We start from the raw sequence: 23,883 nt of genomic DNA on the forward strand, positions 1-23,883 counted from the left end.
TTTTTCCCAGAAAATGCGCGTTTCTGTGCCAAGCACGTGGGCCGCTCGCGATCATCTGACCGTGCCACCGCTATCGATTACAGCCGCGGGAGCTGTCAGCGCGGCGGGGGGAGAGGGCTGCCCTCTGATCCCCCTCCACGGGGGGGGAGGAAACGTCCCCCTGGCTCTGGGACCCGTTTCTTGTTGCTCAGACGTGGCCACGGCCCTTTTCGAGCATCGAGTTGTATTTTTAGCCCGCAAAGCGACTGCTCCAGGGGGAATAGGACAAGCACCTGGGCCGCCTGGTCCCCAGAGCAGTGCGGAGAGAGGCCCCGGGAGTGGGCGAGCCTCGCCGGGAGGGCAGCGGGGTCTGGGTGCATCCAGCCCGGTTCTCCTCCCGAGCTGGGCACCCGGATGCTCCATCTGCGCATCCCTCGGGGAGGAAGGAGCTGGAAGAGCCGCAGCTCGGGTTTCAGGCTCCGTGCTGTCCTTCAGCAAGCTCTCAAGGTCCTCCAGCGAAGGGAAAGGGAGGGGGCCGGAGATGAAACACGGCTGAAAGGGGCTGCTGCCTCCAGCCGCCCGCTCTGATCGATGGCGGAGAGCTGGAGGGAAGCAGCCGGCGCTTTCCGCCCGCTCCAGCTGATGCCGCATAGTTTCCCTTTTAAAAGCATGAGCTGAGCTGGAGGGATAAATATTTGCCTTGCGACTCCCGCTGGAAACGAAAGCCTGTGTTTGGAGAGAGGGTGTTAAACGGAAGCTGCCGGGGCCAGCGCAGTTTGTCGCTGTGACTCTTCTGTTTGCTGGGTGCGATCCCGCTCCCAGCTGTTCCCTGCCCTGCTCCCGACCGGAGCAGGAGGTGGCATCGGCGCTCACCGAGCCGGGGTCCAAATTTCGGGTTGGGGCGGCCGGGCTGAGCGAGCGGCTCGACCCGGAGCCTCCTGGGGCTCTGGGCGCTCCAGCTGCGGGCCCGGCCGCTTCCCTCTGCCCTTTCTTCCATTTTCTGCGAGCGAGGTGCAGGCTCTCGGGCTGCGGGCAGGGCGCCAGCGCCGCGCTCCGCCGCCGAACAAAATGTCCCCCTGGGCCGGCCGCCGGGGCCGGGAGCCTCGGGGGGGCAGCGGGACGGGGAGGGTGAGGAGGATGCCTCGGGGGGCAGAGGAGGGAGGAGAGCGAAGGCAGGGCTGGAAATCCTCCCGCCCGCCGGGAAGGCTCGGGGAGCCGGCCAGGGGGAGGATGCCGCTGCCGGGGAGGCCCAGCGGAGGACGCTCGCCCCTGTAGGGGGGCGTCGGGCGCTGCGGGAAAGCGAGGCGGGGAAAAGACCCGACCCCGCGGCGGTCCTGGTTGGGGTCCCTGCGAGCTCCCAGCGGACACGGGGGGCTCCTGCCCCGCTCGCTCCCGCAGCCTCGGAGCGGCACGGCCCCGGCACGGCCGCCCTCCGCCCCGAGGGGGGGCTTCCTGCCCGCCGCCGGCCTCCCCCCGGCCCCCCCCGGCCTCCCCCCGCCCTCCGCGGGGCCGGGGCCGGCGGGGAGGGGGCTGGGGCCGCTTCCTGCTGCCGCCCCCGCCGGGGCAGAGCGGGGCGGGGAGCGGAGCCCGGCCCAGCTTCCCCGGGGCGAGCGAAACTTCCCGGGGCTTGGGCGGATTTCTTCGCGGTTTTTTTTACCCTTTTAAAAAAAAATCTCTCTCTATTTTTATATTTTTATTTATTTCTCATTCCTTATTTTTTCGTTCCTTATTTTTTGGTTTCTTATTTTTCCATCTTTTTCACCTTTCATCTTCCTTTTTCCTCTTTCTTTTTCATTTCCGTTCTTCTTTCCCATTCCCTCCCTATCTCCCCCCTTCTCCCCATTCCCTTTTTTTCCCTTTTTTTCCCTTTTTTTCCCCCCGATTTTCTTTTTTCCCCCTCCTCTTCCCTCCCTCCCGTCCTCCGCGGCCACCCCGGGGCGGAGCCTCCCCTGCCTCCCTCGCCGAGCGTGCGGCCTCGCCCGGAGGCCGGGAGGGGCCGGGGGGGTGCCCGCAGCCCCGCCGGCTCCCCGGGGATGGGCTCCGGCGGCCGCCCCGCCGCTTAGCCCGGCTCTGCCCGGCTCTGCCCGGCTCGGCTCGGCCCGGCCCGGCCCGGCCGCGCAGCATGGCCGCGGAGCTGAGCGCCGAGGAGGAGCAGGTAGGTCCCCGCCGCGCTGCGCCCCCCCTTTTCTCCGTTTTCTTTGGGGTCCCCCCGGCCGCAGGGCTGGCTTCCCGTGGGCTTGCGCCCCGCTCCGCATCCCTACGCCCCCTGAACCCCCCTATCCGCACGCTCCCCCCCATCCGGACGTCCCCCTGCCCCCCTTCTGCACGCCCCCAAACGCCCAGCCCCCTGCGCCCCAAATCCGCGCAGCCCCCCATCCTCACACCCCTTGTGCCCCCCGTCTCTGTGCCTTCCATCCACCCGGCCCCATACCCCCCCATCCCCTCAGCTCCCCAGCTGCATCCCCACGTCCCCCGGGACCCCCATCTGCGTCCCCCCATCCCCTTAACTCCCCAGCTTCGCCCCCCCATCCCCTTAACTCCCCATCTGCATCCCCCACATCCCCCAGGACCCCGGTCTCCACCCTCCCATCCCCTCAACTCCCCAGCTGCGTCCCCGCATCCCCCAGGACCCCCATCTGCATCCCCCCAGCCCCACGTCTCCCAGGACCCCCATCTCCACCCCCCCATCCCCACTTCCCCCCAGCCCCCCCATCTACGTCCCCCCGGCCTCCCATCCTGCCTCCAGCCCCCTGCCTCCCCACACCCCCCTATCCCCCCCCACCCCAAAACCCTCCCCAAACCCTCCCCTCCCACCATTTCCCCCACCCCAAACCCCTTCCCAAGCCCAGCCCCGCCACCACCGGGATGAGCTGGGGGAGCCGTGCCCCCGCTCCCCACGGACCCCCGGTGCCCCCCACGCTCCTCCGGCGCTTCCCACGCCCCGGGCCTCCCGTGACGTCCCGGCTTCCTCTGCCGGCCCTGCGTCACTGCGGGAGGATGTCGCCACTCGCTCTCCCCGTGCCGTTCTCCATGGAGCCGCAGCGCTTCGCGTCCTCCTGCGGGCACCTTCCCACTTTAAAGGCCGAGCCGTGCTGGTTTTGGGGACGTTTTGGGGACCTTCCCCGTCCTTTGTGTCCCCTCGGGGTGTACGCACACATGGGGTGAGGGGTGATGCCCCGGGGTCTTTGGGGCCACGGTCGTGTCGCAGAGCAGCGTTTAGGGTTTTTTTTCCATCAGACCTTTTCCTGCTTGATTTTTCCCAAGGGGACGGGGAGCAGCAGCTTTCTGAGTGTATCGCATTTTGGGGCGCATCTGGTGCTGGCACATCGTAAATCAGCCCTTCATCCCGGTCTCGCTTGCTCCCTGTGTTGCAAAGCCCGGTGCTCTTTCAGCACAACGATTTGGGGTTTTCTCCCGGGATGCTCTGGGCAGGGGGACCAGCCCGTGCCCGGACCCACTTGCGGCCACCTTCCCCCCGAGGGGCGCTCAGCACCTCGCCACGAACCGGGACGTGGCCGGGCAGCCTTCCCTGCACGCCTCCCCTGTCTCCCGCAGGCCACCAAGCAGTTCCTGGAGGAGATCAACAAGTGGACGGGCCAGTACAATGTGTCCCCGCTCTCCTGGAACGTGGCCGTCAAGTTCCTCATGGCCCGCAAGTTCGACGTCCTGCGGGCCATCGAGCTCTTCCACTCCTACCGGGTACGCGCGGGGCCGGGGCCGCCCCTGCCAGCGGGTCCTGTGCCCCCCGCGACACTGTTATCCGCCTGGAAAATCCTTGTCAGCCGTGCAAAGTCCCCGAGGGGCTGTGTTTGGTGGTCCTGCGTCTCCTCCCGACATCGGGGGGTGGTGGGAGGGTGGGCAGCCCCCGCGTGGGCTCTGCAGGACGTCTCCGTGTGCACGCACGGGGACCGCAGGACGTCTCCATGGGGACCTTTCCCACCTCGTTTTTAGGGCACTGCTCCTCCCCGCATCGGGGTTTCCCTTAAAGACATGCCCAGCTGCTTCCTGCTTTACCTTCACAGCCATTCCCTTGCTGATAAAAAATAAAATGAAATGAAATCTCCCCCGCAGGAGACGCGGCTGAAGGAGGGCATCGTGAAGCTGAAGCCCCACGAGGAGCCGCTACGCTCGGAGCTGCTCAGCGGCAAGTTCACCATCCTGGTGGGTGGGCGCTGCCTGGACCCCCCCCTGCCCCGAGCTGCCCGCCAGCACCCCCCGACCCCACTTTCTCTCCCCGGCAGAGCGTGCGGGACCCCTCGGGGGCTTCCATCGCCCTCTTCACCGCCAAGCTGCATCACCCCAGCAGGAGCGTGCAGCACGTGGTGCTCCAGGCACTCTTCTACCTGCTGGACAGAGCGGTGGAGAGGTGAGCGGGGGGTGCCAGGGCCGCTGCATGCAGCGGAGAGGGTGGGCGAGGGGCGACGGCACCAGGCAGGCTCTGTTCCACATGCGCCAGCCTCGCTTTTTGCTTTTTTTTTGGGGGGGGGGGATGCTGCTGCTCGGCTGGTTTCCATCAGCTTCTCCGCCTCGTCTTTTATGGTGGCTTAATGCGGTTAAAGCGCCTCCTCTGGGCTATAAAATACGCCCGGGTTTGCGCTGACAGCCTGTTTCGAGGTGTTTAAAAGCTGTCCTGGTGTGGCAAAGACTGGTGTAGTTCTCAAAGCCCGCTGTGTGTGTGTGTGTGCGCTGGGGATCTCCAGCCCTCGGAAAGCCCCGGCTCCAAGAGCCCCGTGCCGCTTCCCGAGGGAGCGCGATGCTGCAGCCGAGGCGGCTGGCTCCGGGCTTCCCATCCCCATCTCGAGGAGACGAGGGGTGGCTGCGTGGAATTCCCTTTCTCCTCCAGTTTGAGTCATCCCGATGGAGGTGGGGAAGTGGGAGCAGGCGTAAAGGGGGCTTTGGGCAGGCGGTGGCTGCAGGGGCATCATCCCGGAGCTGGTGAGCGGTGAGGGTGGCGTGGCTGATGCTGCTCTTTTCCCCCCCTGCCCAGTTTCGAGACGCAGAGGAACGGGCTGGTGTTCATCTACGACATGGCCGGCTCGCAGTACACCAACTTCGAGCTGGACCTCAGCAAGAAGATCCTCAACCTGCTCAAGGTAGCGGCTCCGCGTGGGACGCCGGGCGCTTTCCGTGCCAATTTCCCCACCCCACGCGGTCGCTGGCCCCGTCCCAGCCCCGCCTGCACCCCCCGGGGGAATATTTGGGGTGCAGGCGGCCGGGGCTGGAGGGCAGGAGGGGATCAGCTGTCCCCACGCGCCGGATTCCTCGTGCAGCTGCTGGCAATGCTTGCACGGAAACAGATGCAAATTATTTTTTTAATCGCGCTGGCATTTCGTGCCTCCTCCCTTCCCCGGAAAAAAAGAAAAAAAAAAAGGAGCCACCAGCAAGCAGCAGCGCCCAAATCCCTGCTGCAGAGAGCTGCGGGCTGCTTCGGGGGCCCGCTGGTTGTCCCCTCGGTGGGGACACACTGCGGGTGGGGGCGTTTGGTGCCACGCCATGGACCTGACCCCGTCCCGGTGCGTTTTTACCGCCCGCAGGGAGCCTTCCCGGCGCGGCTGAAGAAGGTTTTCATCGTGGGAGCGCCCATGTGGTTCCGCGTGCCCTACTCTATCATCAGCCTGCTGCTCAAGGAGAAGCTGCGTGAGAGGGTGAGCGTGTCCCAGGGGCTCTGCAGCCCAGCCCCCTGCCTTCACGGGGGTCCCGAGCCCCGTCTGTGCCCGTTTTCCTCCCGTTTTCCTCCCGGAGGCTGCGCGCCCCGCGCGTTTCGAGGCTGTTCCCAAAGGGGATGGGGTTGTGTGGCCGCCGGCCCCGTCCTGCTGGGTGTGATTCGGGGACATCCAGGCTCCTGCAGCCCGCTGCTGGCTTCTTAGCCCATTTCCTACCCCTGCTCCCCTCCCGAAATCACCTGCAGCTCCGGCCTCTGCAGCGATGCTGCCAGCAGCAGGTGGAGACGGAAATGCCGAAAGGGAGAGAAAATGTCTTCTGAGCCTGTGGGAGGAAAAGGGGAGCTTAAATTCCCTCTCCCGAAGCGTGCTCGTACCCCAAAACCCCCCGAGCATCGACGCTGCTGCCGATCCCAGCCCCGCGCCCCCGTGGCTGCGCTTTGCCCCCCTGCTTTTGGGAGGAGCAATCTCAAAGACTGGGAACTGGGGAGGGAGGAAACCCCGCTGGCTCCGTGGCCGGGCTGTTTGCGAGGCCGCCGGCCAGCCCTGCCCGTCCCGCAGGTGCAGATGGTGAAGATGTCGGAGCTGAAGGAGCACCTGCCCCGCGAGTGCCTGCCCGAGACCCTGGGCGGCTGCCTCAAGCTGGACCCCCTGAGCTGGAACTGCCGGTTCCTGCCGCAGCAGAACGGCCACCCCGACCCCCTGGACGAGCTCATCCTGGTGCCGCTGGTGGCCCCCAAGGACAACGGCTCCGTGCACGTCCCCGGCCCCAGGTCGGTCACCCTGCCCGAGCTGCTGGAGCACGTCGGCCGCAAGCAGAAGCGCGGCATCTACGAGGAGTACGAGGAGATCCGGCGCAGGAGCCCCGTCGGGACCTTCTCCTGCTCCTTGTGAGTCGGGCGGGCAGGGTCGGGGTCCCCGGGGGGCTGCGGGGGCACGGCAGGGATGGGGACGCGCTGGGGACGCCGCTTCCCGAGGCTCCGGCCAGGCGATGGCAGCAGAGCCCCGGCTGTGGGCGCCGGGTGCCGGCGGGGCCGCTGCCGTTCCCTCGCTGCCCTCTGGGCTCTCCCCTGCCCCACAGGGCACCCTACAACCAGGAGAAGAACCGCTACGGGGACGTGCCCTGCCTGGACCAGACCCGCGTCAAGCTGGCCAAGCCCTACAGCCGCCCGGAGGTGAGCCAGCATCAGGGTCCCGTCCCAGTCCCCATCCCCATCCCATCCCGTCACTGCCTCCCCAGACACCCAGCGGCCCCGACCCCGTGCCCCTCTTCCCAAACCCGTGTCTCCCCCCTGCACCGGCGGGTGTTTTTATGGGGTTGGAGAGGCTTCGTGGGCCCCACCTTGGGTGTTTCTCCCCGCAGCTGACCGACTACATCAACGCCAGCTTCATGGACGGCTACAAGCAGCGCAACACCTACATCGGGACGCAGGGTGAGGGGGTGCCACGGGGTTATTTGGGGTCTGGGCTTCTCCACGGGCTCCGTCTTCCTCCGGTGGGCACCCACGGCCGTCCCTGGGGGTGTGGGGTTACCCGAGCCCCCCGTCCTGATGCGTGGGGCCGTCCCCGCAGGGCCCCTGGAGAACACCTACGGGGACTTCTGGCGTATGGTGTGGGAGCAGAACGTCCTGGTCATCGTGATGACGACCCGGTGAGTGGCACAGCCCCGGTTTTCCTGGCAAAACGAGCGGGTTTGGTGTGGGACCAGCTGCTGTCGCGCCTGGGGGGCAGCGCTTTGCACCCCAGGTGGAGGGGACACCCCCAAAATGTCACTGCGTGGGGAAGAGCCAGCGACATCCCAATGTGCCTGCCCTTCCCCGGGCAGCCCTGGGTTTGGTTTTGGGGCCGTCCCCACCAGGGAGCACTGGGCAGGGACCTTTTGTCCCCCTGGGGGTCCCCAGAACAGGGCCAGGGGGACGTCACCACTGTCAACTCTCCCCTCCCCAGGCTGGAGGAGGGCGGCAGGAGGAAGTGCGGCCAGTACTGGCCCCTGGAGAAGGACTCCCACATGTCCTTCGGGGCCCTGACCGTCACCAACCTGGGCGTGGAGAACCTCGGCCACTACAAGAAAACCATCCTGGAGATCCACAGCTCTGAGGTGCGTGCCCACCGCCCGCCGAGACCCCCCCGGGAGGGGCCAGGCACTAACCCCCCGCTCGCCCCCAGGGCAAGGAGCGGCGGCTGCTCTCCCACTTCCAGTACCTGAGCTGGCCGGATTACGGCGTCCCCTCCTCGGCCGCCACCCTCATCAACTTTTTGGGGGCGGTGAAGCAGCAGCAGAGGGTGGCCGTGAGCGCCTTGGGGCCGCGCTTCAAGGGGCACCCCGGGGGCCCCCCGCTCGTGGTGCACTGCAGCGCCGGCATCGGCCGGACAGGTAAGGGGGCCGAGGGCAGGGGACACGGAGGCACGGCGTGGTGGCCGAGGAGGTGACATCGGTGCTGTCCCCAGGTACCTTCTGCGCGCTGGACATCTGCCTGTCCCAGCTGCAGGACGTGGGCACGCTGGACATCCAGCAGACGGTGCTGCGCATGCGGACGCAGCGAGCCTTCAGCATCCAGACGCCCGAGCAGTATTACTTCTGCTACACCGCCGTCCTGGAGCACGCCCGGCGCCAGGGGCTGCTGCCCGACAAGGGCTCGCCGGGACGCTGAGCCCCCCCCGGGCAGCAGGACCCCCGCGGCCCCGCGCTCGGACTGTGCCTTACCGCCACCAAACCGGGGCGAGACGAGGTGGGAAGGGGTTTGGGGAGGTGCTTTTTTTCCTTTTTTTTTTTTTTTTTTTTTTTTTTAAATTTTTCGGTGGGACCACCAGAAACGTATCGAGAGGGGCTCCGTGGGGAAGCCCTGGAGGGGGTGTTTCCAGCGGCGGGGCTTAGGGAGCGGGGCCTCCTTCAGCCCCACCTGTCCGTGTGTCCGTCTGTCCGTGTGTGTATAATACACCCCCCTGCGCCCCGTCTCAGATGTTTCACAGATATCTATGTACGTGCACAGCCCCTCGGGGGTCCCGGTGCCCTCTCCCCGGAGCAGTGAGCCCCCCCGGCCCTGCTTTCCCCTCCTGCCCCTCGTTGCCCCCCGGGGGGCTCAGCAGCATCCCCCTGTGCTTCCCCTCCTGCAGCCCCAGGATGCCACTGGAGCCCCCGGGGGGGATCCCACAGCCGTGCCCCATCCCTTGGGGCACAGACGCTAGGTACGAGGATTTGGGGACGTGGGGACAACCGGCTTGCCCGGTTGGGATGTCACTGGCACGGCCCAGCCCCGTGGTGACTCAGGGGAGGATCACCCCAGGAGGACGCTCAGCCCTCGGCGGGCACCCGTAACTTTATACTGTAATAAGCTCTCGGAATGTGTATATTCTTATTTTTTTATAATCTCGGGGGGAAGAGGAGGATTTTTTTTCCTTTTTTTTTTTTTTGTATTTAACATTAACTTGATCCAAGCAGGAGCCAGAAGGATTTGTAAATGTTCCTATTTTGCTCTCATTCGGAGAAAGGTTTTTTTTTGTCGTTATTTTGGGGGTTTTTGTTCTTTTTTTTTTTTTGTTGGTTTGTTCTGATTTGTACCAACACCAAAATACACCACGAGCATCCCGTCCTCTCGGCTCTCTGGGTGGAGGTGCTGGGGGGCGGGAGAGGAGCGGGAGGGAGCTGAGGGCGCCTGGGGTGTGATGATGAGAGCGGAGCCTTCCTCCCCACCCCGATAACGGGGGTGCTGGTGCCTCGCAGGGCCCCATTCCCGGGGTGTGCCTCACGTGGGGTGCCCAGGTGAGCGAGACGGGGGGGATCCTGGGTGGCTGTGGGGGATTGAAGGTGGCAATGCCCAAGGGGGTGAGGGTCCAGGAGCTAACGGGGCTGCGGGCAGCTCTCCTGGGCGTGGGGTAACAGCAGGAGGGGCGGTAATGGGGTGCGCTCAGTCCTAGGTAATGGGGTGCGCTCGGTCCTAGGCCATGGGACGCGCTCGGTCCTATTACTGCCCCATGCAACACTCGTGTGATGGTAGCAGAGACTTAAGGAATGGAGCCGGGCACTTGCTCGTGTCATGTCTCTGGCAGTGCTTGGAGAATCTGGGGAGTTTTCCCATGGTTTTTGTCAAAACCACTGCCGCAAAGGGGCCCGGCGAGCCCTGGGGCCTAGGGGCCAGCACCACCAGGCCGCACGGTGCTGAGGGTGGTGAATAAAGAGGTGCTGCTGCTTCGCTCGGGCTTCGCTTGGAGTTTTTTAAACTTTTCCAACGGCTCCTAAGAGGGTTCCCTTTCCGAGTCTTTTATTTTGGGGACAAAACCAGCCCTGGGGGGCTCTGGGCTCTGAGTTTGGGGGGTTTAAGCCTTCGCCAGGCCGTGGCAGCACGAGATGGAGGGCTGGAGCTGCGGGGGGGGTGCTCTGTGGGGCCGGGAGCACACGCTGAGGGTTTCCCCCGCTCCGCTGTGTGTCCCCGTCACGTTTTGCTGCAGAAATGCGGATTTTGGTGAAGATTCACCGAACCGCGGGGGCCTTTAGGGGCACGAGAGGGCGGGAAGGAGCTTGGCCCGAGCGCAGGGACCTCGTGGAGGGGGCGATGAGCGTGAGGGGGCTCCGCGCCCGCCCCCCGCTGCCTTTAGCGGGCCGCCGCGGGGTCGGGAAGGGCAGCCCGGAAAACGCACGGGTTGACCTGGCCGCCCTGCAGGCGCGGCGGGGGGGCGGAGCCGAGAGCTCGAGGCCACGCCCTCGGGGCAGGCCACGCCCGCCCCAGGCCACGCCCCCCTCCCTCCGGCCCCTCCCCGCGCCGCCGCTCGTCACGGCCGGGCCGCCCCCTTGTGGGCGGCCCCTTGGCGGGCGGCGCGTCCGTGACGAGCGGCGGCGCGGGGCCAATCAGCGCCGGGGGGAGTTCCCCCCGCCCATTGAGGACGCCTCGCCCGCGCGCCCCGCGTACGTAACAGCCGGCGGCCCGCGGGAGCGGCCGTTGGGCTGAGGGGAGGGGGGGGAGCGCGGGGAGGGGAGGGGAGGGGGGAGCGCGGCCTGCCCGCCCCGCCAACGGCCGCCGCGCGCGCGCGCGAGCGGAGTGGGGGGGGGGGGGGCGGGAGCGCGCGCCGCGCGCCGGCCACGCCCCCCCCCGCGCTGCTATTGGTCGGCGGCTGCGCCCCCCCCCCCCTCCTCTCACGCGCGCGGCCCCGGTGGGGAGGGGGGGGCAGCACGTGCGCGCGGCGGGCGGGAGCGCGCGCGCGGGGCGGCCGATGTAAACATTCCACAAAAGGGCTCCCCGGGGAGCGGGGGGCGGGGCCTGCGGGGGGAGCGGGGGGCGGGGCCTCGCGCCGTGACGCCCGCGCTGGGCTCCCCCGCCGATTGGTCGGCGCCTCCCGGGCTGGGCCAATGGGCGGGCAGCGGGGGCGGGAGGGGGCGTGGCGCGCGGCCTAGCCGGACGTCTTCTCGCTCCCCCCCTCCCCCCCCTCCCCGCAGCCCCTTCCTGGCGGCCGCGCGGCCAATGGGGGCGGGCGGAGGGGGCGGGCGGCGCGCGGCGATTGGCCGCCGCCTTGACGGGCGGCGCGCTCCGCCTATCGGCGGGCCGCTCCCCCTCCCTCCCCTTAACCCCTCCTCCCCGCGCGCGGGGCGGGGGGGGCGGGATTTCCCGGGGAACAGAGGAGCGGGCAGCGCTCCGCGGCCGCCAGGCGCTGCCTCCATCTTCCCCCCCCCGCCGCCGCAGCGCCGCGGGGGCCGCCCCCCGGCCGGCTCAGGGCCCCCCCCGGCCGCCCCCCGCCCCCGCCGGGCCCCGCTTTGAGGTGAGGCGGGGAGCGGAGGGGGGGGGCCGGGGGGCCGGGGGGGGCCGGGCCCTGCGGGGATCCGTAGGGGGCGGGGTTTGCCCGGGGGGGGGGGCGGTGAGGGGGGGCATGGCGGCATGGCGGCGGCGGCGGCGGGCGGGGCGTGCGGAGGCCGCTGGGCCGGCCGGGAGGTGCCCGCCCCCCGCCGGGCCGCCCGCCCGAAACGCGGCCCCCCCCCCCGCAGCCCTCCCCCCCCCCCCCCCGAAAACAGCCGCCCCGGAACCCCCCCGGCACCCAGCCCCGCCCCGCCCCGCCCCCAGCCCCCCAGCCCCAAACCCCTCCCCAGCAGCCCCTCCCCCACCCGAACCCCGCCCCCCGCCCCCAAGCCCCGCCCCCGCAGCCCCCCCGCACCCTAAAACCCTCCCCGCAAACCCCTCCCCCCAGCCCGGTCCCAACCCAAAACCCTCCCCCCAACCCCTCCTCCACTCCCCTCCGACCCCCCCACCCCAAAGATCCCCTCCCTAAACCCCTTCCCTGCCCCCCCCATTCCCCGTACAGCCCCCCCGCCCTAAACCCCCCTTCTCCAAACCCCTCTCCCGACCCCCCCCCAGCCTAAACCCCCCTCCTACAACCCCCCCACCTCGAACCCTCCCCACCCCTTCCCCAAAACCCCTCGCCCCAAGACCCTCCTCTGGCCCCCCCACCCTAACACCCCCCATAACCATCCCCCAAATCCCCCCCTACCCTCCTCACCCCTTCCCCGAGGCCCCCTTTCCTTAACCCCCCACCCTAAACCCTCCCACCTCACCCCCCCACATCCTTCCCCAACCCCCCCACCCCGAGACCCCTCTCTTACACCCCCCCCATAACCCCCCCCCAAGACCCCCCCTCCCTAAACCCCTCTCCTCCAACCCCCCCCAACCCCTCCCACTCTCCTCCCCCAAATCCCCCTCCAACCCCCCCCCCAGACCCTTCTTCAGCCCCTCACTCTAACCCCCCCAAATCCTTCCCCACAACTCCCCTCCGTAAACCCTCTCCACCAACCTGCCCACTCTAAAACCCCCTAAATCCTCCCCTTCCCCTATACCCTCGCAACCTCTCCCCGCTAAACCCCCCCCACTGCATTCCCCCCTAAATCCTTCCCAACCCCCCCAGGATTCCCCCCTCCCCTTATGGGTCCCCCCCCACATCCCCCGATCCCCCAGCCCCACACCGGGACCCCGCTGCCCCATTCGGTCCCCATTCCTGCAGCTCTTTGTAGGAATCCCCTAAACCCTGCTCTTAATACCAGTTTTTTAACGTTTTCAGTAGCCAGCCGGCATCCCTTCTTACGGGGCATCGCTGCGTGGCGTTATCCCAAAGCTTGCTGGGCTCGTGCTGTGGTTTTGACCCCGCTTTCTCGTTTTTTGGGGTCTCCCAAGGCCGTGGGGTTGGTAGAGGTCTAAAAAGGGGCTGCTGAGCCCAGGGGGGGCTTTTGGGGCCCGGGTTCGCAAAGGGGTTTTGTAGGTTGGGAAAATAATGCGTAATGGGTGTAATTGTGGAAAAAGGACGTCCCTCGTCCTTCCCCGAAGAAAAGCGGATGTTTGGGCCACTAAAACAACCCCAAACTGCCCGATAAGCGACGATTTTGAGCAGGGAGGGATCAGGACCCGCTGTGCCAGGCTGCCGGCCCTACCTGGGTAGTTTTTAACCCCGTTTCAGGAGTTTTAAAGCGCCGTGCCGTTAGATCGATGCCTTCAAAGCCACCTGGAAAATTCCCTCGTCCCATAAAGGCTGCTGGGAACGGGGGCCCGAGCTGTGGGCTCTCCTCCTCCCCGCGGGGCTGCGGTCGCCCACCCCAAAATCCTCTCCCTGTGCCCCCCGCCCCGCGAAGGTGCGGCTCCGCTGGGCGCCGCGCGCTTGGTTTGGGGTAAAAAACCCAGGGGAAGGTTAAATAGGAGGTGTACATGGAACTGAAGCCCCGCGTCCCTGGGATGGGCGTCGGGAAGGTTTTAGGGTGTTCAGGCTGGGACAGCAGGCGTGGTCCTGTCCCCTACGGCTGCCACGTATCCGGGGGCAGGGGGTGAGTGCTTTATTCCAGCTCCTTTGGGGTTTCGCCCCCAGGAAACACCCAGGTACAACTGTCCTGGGGAAACGGGTGCAGGAGATGGGGCAAAACGCTCCTGAACTCGTAGGTTTTGTGCCCGGTGCGGAGCCCCGTGGCTGTGCCGGGAGCTCCTCGCGACGTGTCGCAGCCCCTTTCTGCCCCGCACACCTCGCCTCTCGCCGCGCCCCCTCCGCGGGGCTGCGCCCATTTCGCAGGTGAGGAGGCCGAGGCCCGAGAGCGAGCGGCTGGGCCCCGTGCGAGTATCTCAGAGGTGGTGCTGAGCACCTCGTCCCGAGCCTTAAACGTGCTGCTTCCGAGCCTCGGCTCCTTCCCCTCTCCGCAGGGAGCTGGGGAAGGAGGGGACGCGGTCACCCCGGGGGCTTCCAAAGGGTCTGTGGGGCCGTCGCTGAGCTCCCCAGGGTGCCTCGCGCCGCTGCTTTGAGCGTAGGAAAGCGCCGAAAGTCGGCCGCTTGCTTTCAGCCTTGGGCAGTCCCCGCTGCCTTTTTGCTCCTTTTTTCCCAAACGAAGATTTTACAGATGATGCAATTCGGGTCGGGGCTTTCTAAAGCTTGGAGCCAAAGTCCGCGGGGGGCCGGATGCCCGCCGAGGTGCGCGGTGCGCTCCCGAGGAGGCAGCGTAAAGTAACGCGGTGCTCTGTAACCTCACGTCTGCCTCCTTGCACGTCCTGAAGAGCTCTGCAGTTGTCTGTTTATCCTCACGATACCCTTCTGATCCGCTGGGCCGCGGCTAGGTCAGTTACGGTCAGTTTTTCTCCCTCTCTCGGCTGTGGAGCACGCTGTAGAAGGGGTAGGACTTGCTGCGCCGCACATCTGGCCGCTCCTCTCCTGGGGGAGCTCGCTGGGAGATGCAGGACCCAGACGAGCAGGACCTCAGTAACAAAACCAACCCGTTTTTGGAGCGTTTGACACCACGTCTCCTCCTGCGAGGTGCAGACCGCTTGCTGCTCCAAATCCCCCGTGCAGCCCCCGATGCAGGTCTCTGCTCCAGCCACCAGTTAGCTGCTCAGAGCACGAGCCTCGTGCCTCGGGCGCGTTTCAGAGCGTCACCCGAGCGCTGCCGGGCTCGTGCCGTGGTCGGAGGCAGGTTTGCGTTGGCGCTTTGCGCCCTTTTAGTGCTTTTCCCTCTCCGTAGCGTTGCAGCGGTGTGGGTGCCCGCTTGGCACCCCCAGTCTAGAGAAGGCAGAGGTTTGAGGTACCTCCGCTAGGGTTAAAAGCGCTGCGAATGGGGAATCTTTAAACGATGGGCTGTTGTGAGCCGCGCTGACAGAGGGGATGCAGCCCCAGAGCGGGAGTTCAGCAAGCTGTGACCCAGAAGGGCTCACCCGTGGCTCTCCTGCCACGCAAAGCCCGGGAAAACTCGCAGCACGCGTCGGGTTATCCTGACCCGGGTGCAGCGGATGAGATTTTCCTTCGTGTGGCTAGTCGCTGGTGCGCCGAGTCGCCCGGATCCCGTGGCCACGGGCCTCGTGTTCGCTGGCTCCGGAGAAAAAGCGTTTCTTTTCCAGCCTCAGGTGGCGTCCTAAGCCTCGGAACTCGCGGGGGGTGCGCGCGTCCGCCAGCCCTCCCTGTCCTCGCGCGGCCTCTGGGCAGCTCAGCTCAGCCGAAAGGTCGCTGGGTCCCTGCGGGGCGCCGAGACGTGGAAGTGAGACGCGAGGGGGGGACGCCGCGGAGGACAGCTTTATTTCGGGGGGGCGTCTGCACGCACACGCACGCCTTATCGCGGCCTGTGGAGCTGCTCCGCTTCTTCTCGGCAGAGCCCACGCGCCTCTGGTCGTGCTTCGGGGCCGCCGTGCGGGAGGAAAGGTGCTGCGCTTGCAGGAGGAAAGAGGCCGGAAGGACCGGCCGGGGTAACTGCGCTAATTCCGGAGCCGATCCTCCCGGTGAGCACGTTACAAATGGGTTACAAGCAGGTGCCGCCGAACCTTGCCCAGACTTTACTCCTGCAGTCGGGCATTGTCATGCAGAATCCTGGCTCACCCTGCCAGCAGGATGGTGCTGTGTGCGGGGCCAGCCGTGCTCGGCTCGCTCCCAGCCCGGTTATCACACCACCGGGAGGTTTTTCCCAGTCGGAGCGCAGGCTGCGCGAGGAGAGCGGCTCCGAGTGGACCTGCGTGGCTGGTAACTTCTCCGCGGAGGCCAGCTGAGAAAAAAGCCTAAGTTACCAAAATAAACGGCGGGAGCGTGCTCTCTGCAGCCTGGCTTTGTGCTGGAGGTCAGGTGTGGGGGCGCTTTGGAGGCCGGTAGGTCGGAGCCCGTTAGTTTCACAGGAGGACAGCAGTCCTCTGCCTCTGCAGGCACTCGTCTGCCCCCCGGAGCTCTGGGGACCGGGTGCGGGGCCGTATGCTGAGAGGTTGAACTTGCAGAGCAACCTGAAAAAGCAGTGAAGCAATCTTCCTTCTTGTCCTACCCCTCCGAGTGGAAGAAGAGCCTGGCGAGGAGGGGAGAGGGACACAAAGGGGAAGAAGGGCTTTACTGCGCAGAGCCTGCGTTCTCCAGCACGTGTATCTATCCCGAACCCCTGCATTGCTAGATGCCGTGTATATTTTTGGCATAACCCCTCCCCTGGTGCCTCGGTGCCTTTGGTTAGCGATGGATTTGGGCAGGGGAGACTCACCCTGGCTCGGGGAAGTCCATCCTATCCGTGACAGCAGCCTGTGGGTAACTGCGCTGCGACTGCCGGGGCTGCAGAGGGGCTTCGGGGGAGTCCCACGGAATTAGAGACCGAAGAGGGCGGATCTCACTCGAGCTGTTGTGTGTCGGCACGGCTCCGCTTTGTGCGCCTCGTGTCCGGGCTGCGTGGCACGCGGGATCCTAAGCCCCGCTGTCGGAGGGGCGGCAGGCTTCGGGGGGGGCTACGCGCCTCTCGTGTGCGTGTCCAGCAGCAAACGCTTGGCACTGGGGCTCTGGAAGTGGTTTCAAAGTCTTAGCAGGCTTCCTGCGTTTCACCGCCTCCTTTTCCCTTCTTCCCGTGGTTTTATAGCATCTCTCACACCTGACTCTCACCCAGCCACGTCCTTTACGTGAGCCAGAAGTTGTTAACTTGAAAGCGGCGCTGCATTTCTATCAGGAAGGCTGTGTTTTTGTGATAAACGTAATTGCGTGCTCGGTGCAGGAAGATAATTCTTAATTCCATTTTCCTGTCCCGAGATCTCAGCGCCGTAAACGACCAGACCCAAACTTGTCCTGCTCTTGGTGAACTTGGTGTTCCCGGTGCTGGCAGGGCGTGATTAATCGATGCCCTTTGCTAATTACTCTGCTTTCCCCAGGTTTTGTAGCGCTTCCCGAGCATGAGTTCAGAATGAAGCGGCGATTGGATGAGCAGGAGTCACCCGTGTATGCGTCGCAGCAGAGACGTATCACCAGCAGCACCGAGGCTTTCCAGCACCAGCACCGCGTGCTCGCCCCGGCCCCGCCGGTGTATGAGGCGGTTTCGGAGACCATGCAGTCTGCCACGGGGATCCAGTACTCGGTAACCCCCAGCTACCAGGTGCGTGTGCCCAGCGCTCAGCTGCGTCTCGGCAGCCTGCTTGCGATCCTGCTCTCGGACCGCCCAGCGCGTTGGTTTTGCACGGCAGAATTCCGGGTTTGAGACAAGGTTCTGGTTTAGTCGCCGCTTCCTAGAGAAGGACAGATATGCTTCTCAAAGCTCTCGTCTTAAGCTCTAACTTAAATTTAAGACTTTAAGACCGTCAGCTTGGTTGTTCAGGTGGCTCCGAACCTGAAATGTGGTGGGATGTGGCTTTTTTTGAACACTGTTCTTCAGTGAGTCAGATCACGATCTCTGAATCCTAGAGGCAAGTCTGCGCCGGACTTTCGCTCCATTTTTCATTCGCAAGGAGATGGTTTGTTCTTAACAAACCTCTTGTTGCTCTGTCCCAGGCTTTTGATGTCTTGGATGATCTTAACCCTAACAGGCAGCCGTTTAGATCGCAGATTTTCGGGAAAATTGACCTGTTAAAGGAAACCTGGGATCATCAGGTGGCTCCCTTCCCTCTGAGAAGCCGTCTGCTGCCCCCTTAGCAAGGGAATATCGTCTGGAAGAGAAAATCCTTCAAGGATGCACTGGAGGTGCCTCTCAGTGACAGACTGGGGTAGACTTGCTCATCTCTGGCTCGTTTTGGCACGTTGCATCTTCCATGCTCATGCTGCTGGTTGGCCGTGCTCCCTGCCTAGTGCCTAATTTTACGCATAGTTTCTTCCTTATTACTGCAGAGGGGATATTCGTGCAGAAAGTAGCAGCCGCAAAGCTGAAGAGCCTGCAGGCAGATGCTTGCAGGGCCTGGAGATAGGATGAGTTTATTGCTGGCAGTCCCTCTAAACAGGACTCGAATGGACCAGCAAGCAAATCGTTTAATGAGAAGGGTTAAAACAAAAATGTACAGCCCATCCGAAAGATTCTTGTATAGAAAACAAAGCCTGTTTGTGCAAAGCAAACAGTATTTGCTCTTTTTTATTACTTTAAAGGGTTTTTTAGTGTTTCTCGAAATTCTGGTTTCATGTTCAAAGGAGGCCTGAAACTGGCTCAAGTTTGCTGGGACCAGAGAGCCTCAGCCTGCCTCCCAGCGCCCAAACCGAACGGCAGGAGCGTGGCAGCTCTTAGAGATTCGTTCATTCCAATCCCTGCATGGGACGGCAATTCTTTTCTTAGGGAAAAGACAGAACCTTGACTGTCTGAAAACCCCATTTCCCACTCCTTTTGCAGTTTTCTTACGTTAGTGCTAGCCATGAGACAACCAGGGAGCATTCCAGGCTGGTAAGACACCGCTAACACGTCCGTGGCACGGAGTTAAACTCAACTTTTCCATCTCCGCCTGGGAAGACCGATGGCGGTGCTTCCCCTGACGTAATTTTTGTCTCCCCAGGTGTCGGCCGTGCCGCAGAGCTCGGGCAGCCACGGGCCGGCCATCGCGGCGGTGCACAGCGGGCACCACCACAGCACGCCGGTGCAGCCGCACGGCAGCCAGGTGGTGCAAAGCCACACTCACCCGACGCCGCCGGCCGTGCCCGTGCAGGGGCAGCAGCAGTTCCAGAGGCTCAAGGTGAGGCCGAGCGTTGCTCCTCTGTTAGGAGAAGATGTGGGTGACGTTGCCAAAATGTTTGTTCGGCGCTTTTCTGACCGCGTGGCTCCTGTGGGAGTAATGGGGAAGGAAGGCAGGCTCTGGTGGTGGATTACGTGCTGTAAAATCCTCGAAAAATGGAGAAAGCTCCACCAGAAATAACCCATCTAAGTAGTTCCATTTGATTCAGCTCTAGCAATAGGCACGTGTATGAAGTGATGCCTATTTCTTCATCTCTTCCAAGTAGCCTCTTCCAGGTTTGCTGGAAACCGCCGCTTTGTTGGGCGAGAAGCCCTTTCCTTTCCCTGAACAGGAGGCTTTGTTCCTAGAGACCTCTGAAAGAGGTTTTATAGCCTGGGGTTCTCCCTCCCAGTGAAACTGACAGCAGATCCTCCACTGAGGCAAGAGTGGGACCGTACGTGACAGCCTTTTTTCCCTCGCTGTATTTAATTTCAGACTGAAGGGAGGGTCTGTGCGTAGCTCTCGCAGCTGATGAGCACGTGGCCTGGCTGCTGGAGCTGCTGGGTACCCAGGGCTCTCACTTCAGGCTGGGGCTGTGTCTGAAAATTGGATGTTGGTACGTGAACGCTTCATAAACTTCTTGCTGTTGGAGGTGTAAAACAATTTACCGCCCACAGTTGCCATTTTCAAAATCCTGTGTCGAACTGAAATGTCTGGAAAAAGTACAAGCGTGTACCTGGCAGACATCTACTACGCTGAGTATGTCATTTTGACTTTCTGCTTATTCTTAGGCTTCCATAATAATTTCCACATCTGAATGTAGGAAAAATACTCAGTCTAGTTCTGTTTATCCTAGCAGTTACTTCAGTTAGGGTGAGATGGTACATTTGGAGTATGTTTTTTCTGACTAATTCTGATGATCTTTGTTTCTTTTTTTTTTTTCTTTTTCTCCTTTCTTTTTGGTACAGTTTTGTCTTGTGTGCCGGGAACAGGGAGTGAGCATCTCCTGTTCAAATGGGGCTGGTAATACACCAGCCAGGCTGGTGGTCTTTTGCTCCTTAATTCCCTGCCGGGGCTCAAGGTTGACAGCTGTATCTTCAAGTACGTGTTTTCCAGAACAACGGAGGTGAAATAAAATCTCTGCTAATGTAACCTGTCTGTTCTGTCTCCAGGTGGAGGATGCATTGTCTTACCTTGACCAGGTGAAGCTGCAGTTTGGTACCCAGCCACAGGTCTACAATGACTTCTTGGATATTATGAAGGAATTCAAATCTCAAAGGTAACACTCCACATTCTGCTTTGCCGCCCAGGTTGGAAAGTGTGTGTGTGGGCACGGGAACACGCAGCAGGAGCTAACCTCGTCCTTTCGTTTGCAGAGTAACACATCTCCCTAATAGTATAAAACTTTCTCTTCTGAAAGTGAGAGTCATTTCTTCATTTGTACTAAAAAATCTTGGCTTAGAGCGGCAGTTCCCATGTTTGACCTTCGTAGCTGACTCATCTGGCTGCCTGGTGGTCTGCCCGTTAGTAATGGCCAGGCTTGGGACTAGACCTCATTCATACAAAATGCTGTCTGGGCTAATAAAACAATTCTTATGTCATTCTTAAGCTCGGTAATACATTTATAGGAATGAGATTTGCTTTGTTCCATAGCTTAGAGATGATAAGATAGAAATTCTAATGGAGAATTATCATGCAGAGGGTTTGGTTTACCACTAAAAGGGAATTAGGGGATTGTGACATTTTGTTCTCACTCCTTTTTCAGCATTGACACTCCGGGAGTGATCAGCCGTGTATCACAGCTCTTCAAGGGCCACCCAGACTTGATCATGGGCTTCAACACCTTCTTGCCACCCGGTTACAAGATCGAGGTGCAGACAAATGATATGGTGAACGTGACGACACCAGGGCAGGTTCACCAGATCCCCACTCACGGCTTGCAGCCCCAGCCGCAGCCCCAGCCGCAGCATCAGTCACAGCCTTCAGCGCAATCAACCCCAACACCAGCACAGCCCGCGCCGCAGCCACCGCCTGCCAAAATCAGTAAGGTGAGAGAGAGACTTCATACGGCCTGTGTTCATGTGTGGGGAACCTGCTGCCTCCAGCTGACGCTGGTGTGGAGCTGGGGAACGGAAAAGGAGATGTTACGCTGCTTTTTCCTAGTATTCCTGAGCCCTGCTTGTGCTGTCCTTCTGTTGGTGGATTAGCTTCACCTGTTCAAACTTTGAGATGTGTACTAGCTGATATGGCAATAATGCAGATAAGCCAGCTTGAAGGTTTGGAAAAGCCTCGTGACTTTCAATGGGAACGCAGAGTTGCTCAGAACATCTGGTAAAATGCATGGGCAGTACCTAAGGAGTGATCCAGCAGCCCTGGGAAGAAGGCCCCAAGAATGCAGTTGAGTTTGCAGGAAGGGCTTCTTAATTAAAGCTCTGGGCACGTGGTGAACTGCCTGCTTTTGTGTATATTGTCTCAGAATAACTGAAATCCCAAGAAATCCCTCGTAAAGCCGAGGCCGTGATAATGACATTGCTCTTGGTGTGAAAGCTTGTGTGTGGTTTCAAATGTTGGGGGTAATAAAGTTTTTAGGAGAGCTTGCTGAGCGATGCGGTAGATTCTGCATTGCGTGAAGTCTTGTTTTCAGACTGGACATCTGTTGTAAAACAAAAACAAACAGAAAGGGCATTCTAGCTCAGCCATCGTTTGTATGGGTGCAGGATTTGTTGGCAAAGCTGAAGTGCAAGGGTTCAGGCAAGATGACCATGATGTTGTCTTTAATTATCGGTTTATGTGCCTGAAACTGAGACCTTTCAATAACAAAGGGAATCTGACGCTGTGCTGTAGATGCATTCCAGATGCTGCTGTCCAACAGATGTATTTTATGTGACTGAAAACAGAATAATGTAAGAGGCATTGAAGGAGCTTAGTCTAGATAAAATCTCCTATTTCAGCCTCAAAATGTGCAAAGATTTGAGTGCCCTAGGGAGGGAAAGAATCCCCAAAGTTCCAGTGGTTGATCTCTAAACTGTACAATTAGCTAACGAATAGCTGGAAAAGAGAAGAGAAGGGATGGGGAGTGTGGGGGAAGGAAAATGTAGTTAGCAAGCAGCAGGATTTACAGTATGGCAAGAAGATAATCTCTAGGCGAACATCGGTGGGACTTGCAACCTCCTGTTTAGAAATGGCCAACAAAAACATGCCGAAAGACTTGTAAAGCTGACAACTTAAAAGCTGAGACATGCCAGAATTAGCTTACCTGAGCCAGCTTTCAAGGCCTTTCTCCGAAGAATGCAGGTAACACCTGGGCTCAGTGAGAGCTAGCAGTCTTTTTCTCATCGCTGTGGGCTCCGTGGTTTTCTCCCTGGGTCGTTATCCTAGAAAATGTTGAGCTGATGTTGGTGGAACTTTAAAATGAACCTGAGGGAGGTGTTGGATCTCGAGGTTTCCTTAGCAGGCAGGTACCGTTGTAGGTAAACAGGGTGGTTAGGTGTTGTTTAGGGTATGCAAGGTGATTACTCTGAGAGTCTGACCTGTGTGCTCTTTGTGTCAATAGTGGAAAAAATGCAGTTTTCCCTTGCTGTCGCCTTACTTTATACATCTCAGCATTCTTAACTAGAGGTGAAATAACTTGTAGTGCCGCAGCGAGCCGTACCTAGGTGTTTGTGGTGAGGCAAAGTCAAAAACAATCTTTAAAGGAAGTGCAGCAAAAGTCCTCCAGGGCCAGTATATGGGTAGAGACTGACTGTATGTAGTAGCAGGGAATTCTGTACCGCTGCTGTCTTCCGTGATGCTGTGGCTCAGAATCCCTGTTGGCATCAGGTACGCTTATATGCTGGTTGCTTCCCCTGGATACGGCACATAAATGGAAGAAAAGTTCCTTTATTCAAAGTGTGAAGAATCTGCTCCTGTCTGAAATGGCTCCTTTTCCTCTTAGCCATCCCAACTGCAGGCGCATACCCCTGCCAGCCAGCAGACTCCCCCGATTCCACCATATGCATCGCCACGCTCGCCGCCGGTCCAACCTCATACCCCTGTGACAATCTCTCTGGGAACCACACCATCCCTGCAGAACAATCAGCCTGTTGAGTTTAATCACGCCATCAACTATGTCAACAAGATCAAGAATCGGTTCCAGGGACAACCGGACATCTACAAAGCCTTCCTGGAGATCCTCCACACCTACCAGGTGAGTTTTGGCAATGCCTGTTGGAGTATAAGGAACGTTATTTCTCTTTCTTTGCTGTGGGGAGCCGACTCTGCCTGGGATGTACATTGTGGTCTTCTGCTGGGCTTGATCTTAAGGAATTTTTCCAAGCTAAATGAGTTCAGATTATGTTAAAAGTAAAGAAATGACATCCTTCATCAGTGTCCTGCTAGTCCGTGGCCCAGCATTTAATACAACTCTTTGCTTAAGGAGCTGAGACCCTTGCTGTTTCATTCTTTGCATTGCTGAGGGCTTTTTCTCTTTGCTACTTACATAGTTGAGACGTCCTTCCCTCTGACACTTCTCTTTCCTCCGACAGAAGGAGCAGCGGAACGCCAAGGAGGCAGGAGGCAACTACACGCCTGCTCTGACGGAGCAGGAGGTGTACGCGCAGGTGGCTCGCCTCTTCAAAAACCAGGAGGATCTGCTCTCAGAGTTCGGGCAGTTCCTGCCTGATGCCAACAGCTCTGTGGTGAGTCTGCCCAGAGACGAGCTGGAAGACCTAGTGGAAAACTTTCTTCGTATAGCCAGTGTTCAGAAAAACGTGCTTTCCTTGTTTGTTTCTAGGAAGTTTTTTTGGAGGGGTCTTTTACTGAGTCGTGGGAGTGGGTTCAGGGTGATTGACTGTGTGTTTTCGGTCAATAAATGCAATTCTTTTGCCTAAAAGAGTTGTCCCAAGACTGCCGTAACTGCAGTAAAATACGTGGGTCATCTAGAGCTAGGAGGAGCAGGCGTACTTTGTTTGCCTAGTTAGGTGGAACTCAGCTCTAATTCTCTCGTGGGTTTTGTTTCTAACTAAGCTGTTAAGTAAGACAACTGCAGAGAAAGTGGAATCGGTGAGAAACGATCACGGTGGCACCGTGAAGAAGCCCCAGCTCAACAACAAGCAGCAAAGACCCAACCAGAACGGCTGTCAGATCCGACGGCACTCAGGAACTGGAACAACCCCTCCGGTGAAGGTAATAGCACATGCTCTGTGAAATTGTGGTGCTGGTCCTAAAGCGGCTGGGAAGATCAGCTGAGGGAAGGACAGGTGTGCCTGGAGCTTCGTCAGAGCAGAACTTAGAGCAGAATCATGTTTGTCTGTCTTATAATAAACCTTGTAACACGGAGGTGAGTGATTATTTTCGTAGCTGAGGTTGCCCTTTTCACGTTACTCACATTTTGAGAGAGCAGGGCTTTGCAGTGT

General features: G+C 61.1%; 2 protein-coding genes across 4 annotated transcripts in view; both read left to right on the top strand.

Moving 5' to 3' along the window:
• The first annotated feature begins 1,851 nt into the window (after positions 1 to 1,851).
• PTPN9 (protein tyrosine phosphatase non-receptor type 9) lies at positions 1,852 to 9,829 on the top strand. Of its 2 annotated transcripts, XM_040570020.1 has the most exons (13): positions 1,852 to 2,134; positions 3,535 to 3,678; positions 4,051 to 4,140; positions 4,221 to 4,345; positions 4,967 to 5,072; positions 5,514 to 5,624; positions 6,201 to 6,529; positions 6,721 to 6,814; positions 7,003 to 7,072; positions 7,212 to 7,290; positions 7,587 to 7,737; positions 7,806 to 8,013; positions 8,088 to 9,829. In XM_040570020.1, exons 1-13 carry the CDS (start codon positions 2,102 to 2,104, stop codon positions 8,288 to 8,290), a joined length of 1,743 nt encoding a protein of 580 aa, XP_040425954.1. In that variant the 5' UTR covers positions 1,852 to 2,101; the 3' UTR covers positions 8,291 to 9,829. The 2 variants fall into 2 exon arrangements, with proteins under 2 accessions (XP_040425954.1, XP_040425953.1); XM_040570019.1 differs by lacking the exon at positions 1,852 to 2,134 and having other exon boundaries at positions 2,878 to 3,678.
• A 574-nt stretch (positions 9,830 to 10,403) lies between these two features.
• SIN3A (SIN3 transcription regulator family member A) overlaps positions 10,404 to 23,883 on the top strand; it is a 30,309-nt gene continuing 16,829 nt past the window's right edge. Inside the window, exons 1-8 of one of the 2 annotated variants that reach the window (XM_040569463.1) lie at positions 10,404 to 10,539; positions 16,739 to 16,959; positions 18,335 to 18,511; positions 19,663 to 19,769; positions 20,256 to 20,538; positions 22,425 to 22,676; positions 23,014 to 23,166; positions 23,495 to 23,653. In XM_040569463.1, coding sequence (XP_040425397.1) covers positions 16,771 to 16,959; positions 18,335 to 18,511; positions 19,663 to 19,769; positions 20,256 to 20,538; positions 22,425 to 22,676; positions 23,014 to 23,166; positions 23,495 to 23,653 — 1,320 coding nt within the window. In that variant the 5' untranslated portion in view covers positions 10,404 to 10,539; positions 16,739 to 16,770. Of the gene's footprint in view, positions 10,540 to 11,250; positions 11,388 to 16,738; positions 16,960 to 18,334; positions 18,512 to 19,662; positions 19,770 to 20,255; positions 20,539 to 22,424; positions 22,677 to 23,013; positions 23,167 to 23,494; positions 23,654 to 23,883 lie in introns of those variants that run through there. The other variant, XM_040569464.1, reaches the window with a different exon arrangement.

The sequence above is a fragment of the Cygnus olor genome, chromosome 11 (genome assembly GCF_009769625.2).
Source record: "Cygnus olor isolate bCygOlo1 chromosome 11, bCygOlo1.pri.v2, whole genome shotgun sequence".
NCBI classification, from domain to species: domain Eukaryota; kingdom Metazoa; phylum Chordata; class Aves; order Anseriformes; family Anatidae; genus Cygnus; species Cygnus olor.

What these genes read in the sequence shown, in the direction of transcription:
- PTPN9 (XM_040570019.1), top strand. Translation starts at nt 3,151, where the DNA reads ATGCCCCGGGGTCTTTGGGGCCACGGTCGTGTCGCAGAGCAGCGTTTA. An exon ending in CTGGACAGAGCGGTGGAGAG is followed by an intron (nt 4,346 to 4,966) that starts GTGAGCGGGGGG and finishes CCCCCTGCCCAG; the next exon opens with TTTCGAGACGCAGAGGAACG. An exon ending in GGGACCTTCTCCTGCTCCTT is followed by an intron (nt 6,530 to 6,720) that starts GTGAGTCGGGCG and finishes CCTGCCCCACAG; the next exon opens with GGCACCCTACAACCAGGAGA.